This window comes from Delphinapterus leucas, chromosome 15 (assembly GCF_059928025.1).
Source record: "Delphinapterus leucas isolate spDelLeu-1000000601 "Yukka" chromosome 15, BTC_Dleu_Yukka2, whole genome shotgun sequence".
NCBI classification, from domain to species: domain Eukaryota; kingdom Metazoa; phylum Chordata; class Mammalia; order Artiodactyla; family Monodontidae; genus Delphinapterus; species Delphinapterus leucas.
Window position 1 is genome coordinate 58,970,629 of NC_143143.1, and position 6,871 is coordinate 58,977,499.

Genomic DNA, 6,871 nt, shown 5'->3' on the forward strand with positions numbered 1-6,871 from the left:
CCAGGATGGCTCAGTCGGCCCGTCCAAAGTCGCGCAGCTGGTCCTGGCTGAGCTGCGAGAGTGAGGCACATGGCCCCTGCAGACCGGGCCTCGGAGGGTCCAAGGCTTGAGGACCCGTCGGCCCCCCACCCCCTTGGAGAGGCAAGGAGAGGATCCTGCGCTGGTAGTGAGCCTCCACTTCTGCCCTTGACTGCAACACCCTGGGTTAGGGGGCCGGGAAGGACTCCCGTCCACAGTTTTTGGATAGGGGTGGGTTTCTCTCCCTCCCTTAAGTTCTGAGGTTCCCTACTGAATTCAGGTACTGCTGTCCCCTTCCAACCCCATCTCCCCAGCCCATGAGGTTGGGATATAGGGGTCCAGACCCAGAGTAAAGTACACCTGAGTTCTCCCCAGCCCATGAGGTTGGGATATAGGGGTCCAGACCCAGAGTAAAGTACACCTGAGTTCTGGGGGTTGCAGTGAAGAGTTGAGGGGGTCACTGTGTCTGGGAGGCTCATGAAGGAGGTGGGTTTGAGGTGGGAGTTAAAGAATGGAATACTGAGCAGAGCAAAGCTAGGAGGGTAGGTGCATAGTCCCTGGGGATTGGGCTTTGTCAGGTGTGCAACGGGCAGCCCCTATTACCAAGCTATCATTATTTACCCAGCCCCATTCCTTGACCTTGGGTGTTTGGGAACTCTTGTACCCACTATAAGGAAGGAGACACTGAGGGGCAGGATGCAGGTGGTGCCGGGTCGGGCTTGCATGGGATGGTGGGAGTGGAGGTGGAGCTGACCTATCTGCTTTCCCACCTGTGCCCACAGTGCCCCCCTGGCTTAGTCATGGCGAAGCTGGAGACACTGCCTGTGCGTGCTGATCCAGGGCGGGATCCCCTCCTGGCCTTTGCCCCTCGGCCCTCTGAGCTCGGACCCCCAGACCCTCGTCTGGCCATGGGCAGTGTGGGCAGTGGGGTGGCCCACACTCAGGAGTTCGCCATGAAGAGTGTGGGCACCCGCACGGGGGGTGGGGGCAGCCAAGGCAGTTTCCCTGGCCCCCGTGGCAGTGGGGCCAGCAGGGAGAGGCCAGGCCGCTACCCCTCGGAGGACAAGGCTCTCGCCAATTCACTCTACCTCAATGGCGAGCTACGGGGCAATGACCACACAGATGTCTGCGGCAATGTGGTGGGCAGCAGTGGTGGCAGCAGCAGCAGCGGCGGCAGTGACAAGGCCCCACCACAGTATCGTGAGCCCAGCCACCCACCCAAGCTCCTGGCCACCTCTGGCAAGCTAGACCAGGTCAGTCCCCGGGGCCTTTTCCTGGGGCAGGAGGCAGTCCATAGAGGAGGGTGAAGTGGGCCTTCTTGGACGTTTTTGGGTTATAGGGGCTGAGATAGAAGCTGGGCTGGGGAGCCTTGGGGGCCAACTCCAGCTGGTAGGACAAGGGTAAAGACCTGGCTGTGAGGGGGGCAGGTGGTGAATATAAGGTGGGACTCCAGCCAGGAGGGACTCCCAGGATGGGGATCCAATGGGGGTGGGAGGTGGGGCTGAACAAGTCTAGATCAGAGGGAAGAGACTGGGGGCAAGGCTAAGGTCCCATCCTGATGTCGACTCCCCCTTCCTTGCTTTTGTGCAGTGCTCAGAGCCGCTAGTTCGGCCTTCGGCCTTCAAGCCTGTTGTACCCAAAAATTTCCACTCCATGCAGAACTTGTGCCCCCCCCAGACCAACGGGACCCCTGAGGGACGACAGGGCCCTGGTGGCCTCAAGGGTGGACTGGACAAGTCTCGGACCATGACCCCAGCGGGTGGGGGAGGGGGCGGCCTCTCAGACTCAGGCCGGAACTCACTCACAAGCCTGCCCACCTACAGCTCCAGCTATAGCCAGCACCTGGCGCCCCTCAGTGCCTCCACCAGCCACATCAACCGCATTGGCACTGCCAGCTATGGTAGTGGCAGTGGTGGCAGCAGCAGCGGTGGTGGGTCAGGCTACCAGGACCTGGCAACCTCTGACAGTGTGCGGGCCTCCAGCAAGGGTGGGTCATCCTCATCCATGGGGCGGCCAGGCCACCTGGGATCAGGGGACGGCGGAGGTGGAGGCCTGCCATTTGCGGCCTGCTCACCACCCTCGCCCAGTGCTCTGATCCAGGAGCTAGAGGAACGGCTGTGGGAGAAGGAACAGGAGGTGGCAGCTCTGCGGCGTAGCCTGGAGCAGAGCGAGGCGGCAGTGGCCCAGGTGCTGGAGGAGCGTCAGAAGGCCTGGGAGCGTGAGCTGGCCGAGCTGCGGCAGGGCTGCAGTGGGAAGCTGCAGCAGGTGGCCCGTCGCGCCCAGCGCGCCCAGCAAGGCCTACAGCTGCAGGTGCTGCGGCTGCAGCAGGACAAGAAGCAGCTGCAGGAGGAGGCAGCCCGGCTGATGAGGCAACGGGAAGAGCTTGAGGACAAGGTTGCCGCCTGCCAGAAGGAACAGGCTGACTTCCTGCCCCGGATGGAGGAAACTAAGTGGGAGGTGCAGACTGGGGGGTTGGGCATCTCCCTGTGTCCCCTTCCTTCTGTCTCTCTGGAGAAACCCAGAGCAGCAGCCCACAACTATCACAAGGGGTGTGAAGGTTGTGCAGGGATCAATTAGGAGTGTCTGTGAGGACCAGAGCTGTCCCAGGCTGTGTGAGATTAGCCATGTCTGTCCCAAGTCTGAGGAGGGAAGCCTGCATGTCATTTCTGCCATGATGAGGAGCTGACCCTGAGCCCTGGGGCAGCTTGATGCCCTGGGGCTGGATATGGGGGCTGGGGTGTGGGTGAGCAGAGCTCTGCCTTCACCCTGACTTCTCTTCTCACCTGTCCCTGCCCAGGTATGCCAGAAGGCTGGGGAGATTTCCCTACTGAAGCAGCAGCTGAAGGACTCGCAGGCGGATGTGTCCCAGAAGCTGAGTGAGATTGTTGGGCTACGCTCGCAGCTGCGGGAGGGCCGGGCCTCACTGCGGGAGAAGGAGGAGCAGCTGCTCAGCCTGAGGGACTCCTTCAGCAGCAAACAGGCCAGCCTGGAGCTGGGTGAGGGCGAGCTGCCCTCTGCCTGCCTCAAGCCAGCGCTGACCCCAGTGGACCCGGCCGAGCCGCAGGACGTGCTGGCCACCTGCGAGAGCGACGAGGCCAAGATGCGTCGTCAGGCTGGGGTGGCTGCTGCCGCCTCCCTGGTTTCCTTGGATGGGGAGGTGGATGCTGGGGGGGAGAGTGGGACTCGGGCCCTGCGGCGGGAGGTGGGGCGCCTGCAGGCTGAGCTGGCAGCTGAGCGGCGAGCCCGGGAGCGCCAGGGTGCCAGCTTCGCAGAGGAGCGCCGAGTGTGGTTGGAGGAGAAGGAGAAGGTCATCGAGTACCAGAAGCAGCTGCAGCTGAGTTATGTAGAGATGTACCAGCGCAACCAGCAGCTGGAGCGGCGGCTGCGAGAGCGGGGGGCTGCGGGAGGTGCCAGCACGCCTACACCCCAACATGGGGAGGAGAAGAAAGCCTGGACCCCCTCCCGCCTCGAGCGTATCGAGTCCACAGAAATCTGATCCCCTACCTGGGCATGTGGCCTTTTGACAAATACCCAGTCAAAGGCCAGAGTCCCCAGTGTCCCCCCCTCCACCATCTCTTTTCCCCATGTCCCCTGTATCCCCAGACCAAAGAGGTTCTCAAAGCAGCTGTGACCAGGCCCCTCCCCTCCCCTCCCCTCACTGGGTGTCTCCCAGCTCTACCACTGCCCCTCTGCGCAGCCCACTCGACCCTCCTCCCAAGGAGGAAACAGGGGAAGGGCAGAGTGAGTGGGGATGAGGAGCCCAGGCAGCAGGGGAACTCATGCTCCTTTTCTTGGCACTCCCTTGTTGGAGAGGTGGCAGGCCTTGCAGTGCCATGAGGTGCCCAGCTCCTTGGTGGGTCTGGGCTGCTACTGTCGGCCACCCTGTGTCCAGAGATGCTCTCTGTACCCATCTCCTTGGCCATGTAACCTGAGGGGGCTTGCGTGCATTCTGCCAAAGCTGACACCTTGGACTCCTGGCCTCTCTCCTTCCAGTACTTTTCTCCCTCCCTGGGCAGATTGGCAGGACAAACGGGAGCAGGTGGCCTACCTGTGGTTGAGAGGGCTACTTGCCCAGCCCCTCCCTGCCAAGGTCTCTTGGACTCAGGCCTCAGAGCCTGGCCTGGTCCTGGGTGTGTGTCCATATGTGTGTGTTGGAGGAGAGAAGGGCTGGGGCTGGAGGCTCAGTGCCCAGGGAAGATCTGCCACCCTATTCTTGAGAAGGGTCACCTGGAGGCTTCTTAGCTTTACCCTCACCCTTCCGACCAGGATCCCACAGGACAACAGCCCCATCTGCTTGGCTGACACCACACCCAGGGCCACTGTCCAGCTCTAACTACAGCTATTAAGTGCCACCTGCCTCTCAGGCACTCCCCTCACCTAGTTTCTGAGGTCACATGAGTGTCTGTGATGTCTTCTTGTGTTTTCCCTGACTTGATTCCCTCAGCCACCTTCTGCTTTCGTGCTCAGCCTATTGCTTTCATACTCAGAACATCATTGTCCTAGGCCATCTCTTCCCCCAAACCTCACCTTTTCTTCCAGTAGAAAACTGCTTGATCTTTGGTGCACTGCCCACTTCCAAGTTCCACTGGGCCCAAGCTTGAGCCTGAGGCCCCTGTTTTGGGGGATGGGGGTGGCTATGATTGCTCTTGAAGAGCAAGACTGAACTGAGAGGATCACTGACCCCTGGGTCCCAGAGGCCTGAAGTAGCCCAGTGTTTGCCCAGGGTAGGCCTGGCATGGCCATCAGTGGGGACTGGGGAAGCCAATGTCACTTCCTCCTCTGGGGGCCGTCTCAGAGTCCATCTCCCCAAAATAAGAAGGGAAAGGCAAATTTCTAACACACCAGCAATAAAAATCAGAGGAGGCTTGGCCCTCAGCCCTTGTATTTCTCTCTTTTTACTCTCTCCTTCCCACCCACAGACTGGGTTTGTGGGGCAGGGTGGAGGGAGCTGGCAACTACTGTGAGCAATCCCCCAACCCCTGACCAGCCTCCTCCCATGACTGGTGACTGTTTAACGAGCTGTGCATCCCCCACAAAAACAGGAGTGCCCCTGTGGCCTCTGTCCTTCTGCACAGCCCTTTCCAGTGCCCCTCACCAGATCTCTGAGCTGGGTGGGGGGCTGTCCTGGCAATCACTGCCCATTCCACTCACCCTTCACTGCACCTGCCCCAGAAATTGGGCCTGGGCCAGAGGGGCAGGGGGAAGAGGAGGCATTAGTAGGTAAAAAAAAGAAAAAAGAAAAAAATATGAACAGACTTAGCTTTGGGATTTCCAACCACAAAAGAAATTATATATAAATATATATAAATATATATCTCTACCACATGTGATGGAAAGACTTCGTTTTCTTTTCCCAAAGAAATAAAATGGAGAAAGCCTCTTGAGTGGCACTCTTTTGGCATGCTTGTGTCTTTGCAGGTGTGGGAGGTGAGGCTGGGTGAGGGGGGTGTGGAGGGCAAAGCTGGAGTAAACATTTCCCAGAGGAGGCATGAGACTGGAGGTGCTCACTGGGCCGTGCCAGGAGGTTGGCCCAAAGCCCAAGCTCCTCCCTGTTGCCCAGGAGGAGTAGTGGTTCCACGTTTCTGCCCAAAGGGGCTTTCTCTTCAGCTCAGACTGTTGCCAAAAGGGTTCCAAACTAGTTCCAGCTCAGAATCTGGATAACAGACTGCTGGTCAGAAGGCAGGTGATGCAGGACAACTAGATGCAGCCTGCAGCATCCTGAGCCACCTTACAGTGATTAGCCAAAGTCTGAGGGCAGAACACATGAAGGCTGAGAACCGGTTTGTAATTAGTGGTGAGGCCCCAAAGGCAGAAGCGACCCAAGCGTGCTTCAAGTAGGAAGCTGTCCTTTATAATTCCTTTGGTCATCCTCACAAAGACCCTCAATCAAGAATGCACTCTGCTACAAGTAACACAGGACCTCAAAGAGTGGTTCTTTTTTCCTCACCTGACAAAAAGTCTGGACATAAGCATCCTCTAAGTGTCATAGGTGTTGGTTCATCAAGGACCTAGACTTTTCATCCTCCTCCTCTCCCATCTTTTGCATGTTCCCTCCATGCCACAAGGCGGCAGCCACCGCTGCGTGAAGTGACTGAGGCAGCAGCACTCTATCATGAAAGTAAAAGCTTTCCAAGAAGCTTCACAGCACCATTCCCTTTAAATTTTGTGGGCTGGAACTGAGTCACATGCTCTTCTCACTTCAGGGGAGCCTGGGAAATTGAGTATTGGCAAAGAGGAATGGGATTGTCGTGGCTGGAGCAACGTGCAAGGAGCCGTTACAGTTCATTTCATCGCCTAGGCTCTCTCTCTGGGTTCTGCTGGCAAGGACAGAGTCATAATCAGCAACTCACAGTGTTTGCCCTGGTCCAGCCCCGGTGAGAGAACCCTCTCTGAGCAGTGGTGTCAGTGGTCTAGGGCCCAAAATGCTCACCCCCAGGCAAACAGTGCCCTCCACAGAGCTCAGGAGTTGGGATGCCAGGCTTGCCTCTCCTTGCAGTGAAGTGTCCTCCCTGTCAAGACGGTGCCCTGGAGGGAGCACCATTTCTCAGGTCCCCTTCACAGCCCTTAGGATGGGTGGATCAGCAGCCAAGGCACGGACAAGGTGTGACCACCCTGATCACACTGGTCGTCTCCAGTGCCCCCAGGGACGGCCGTCTGGGGCCAAGTCCTCCTGGAAGTCTCGAGAGTCTCTTCCCTGCCTGGTTGCCCATACCCACTCAGGTGGGAGCCCCCCTACTTGGGGAGGTGGAGGATCACCCTGGCACATCTGCCAAAGCCCTGGCCTTTTCAGCCCAGCTCCTCACATCCATTTCTCCTAACAGGCTCGTCTATCCATCACTAACCCTCCTCCTGA

At 58.7% G+C, this 6,871-nt stretch overlaps 1 protein-coding gene across 4 annotated transcripts; it reads left to right on the forward strand.

The window, feature by feature from the left end:
* LZTS3 (leucine zipper tumor suppressor family member 3) lies at positions 1-6,642 on the forward strand. 4 transcript variants are annotated; one of them, XM_022592865.3, is made up of 4 exons: positions 1-166; positions 801-1,271; positions 1,609-2,475; positions 2,816-6,641. In XM_022592865.3, the coding sequence occupies exons 2-4, from the start codon at positions 819-821 to the stop codon at positions 3,512-3,514; spliced, it is 2,019 nt and encodes a 672-aa protein (XP_022448573.1). In that variant the 5' UTR covers positions 1-166; positions 801-818; the 3' UTR covers positions 3,515-6,641. The 4 variants fall into 4 exon arrangements, with proteins under 4 accessions (XP_022448573.1, XP_022448572.1, XP_030618800.2 ...); XM_022592864.3 differs by having other exon boundaries at positions 1-163; XM_030762940.2 differs by having other exon boundaries at positions 55-141; positions 2,816-6,642.
* Positions 6,643-6,871: the final 229 nt, after the last annotated feature.

Bases quoted from the DNA above. Each gene is read 5' to 3' on its own strand.
- LZTS3 (XM_030762940.2), top strand. From the start codon at position 70: ATGGCCCCTGCAGACCGGGCCTCGGAGGGTCCAAGGCTTGAGGACCCG. The intron at 142-800 runs GCAAGGAGAGGA...CTGTGCCCACAG, and splicing joins CCCCCCACCCCCTTGGAGAG to TGCCCCCCTGGCTTAGTCAT. The intron at 2,476-2,815 runs GTGCAGACTGGG...GTCCCTGCCCAG, and splicing joins TGGAGGAAACTAAGTGGGAG to GTATGCCAGAAGGCTGGGGA.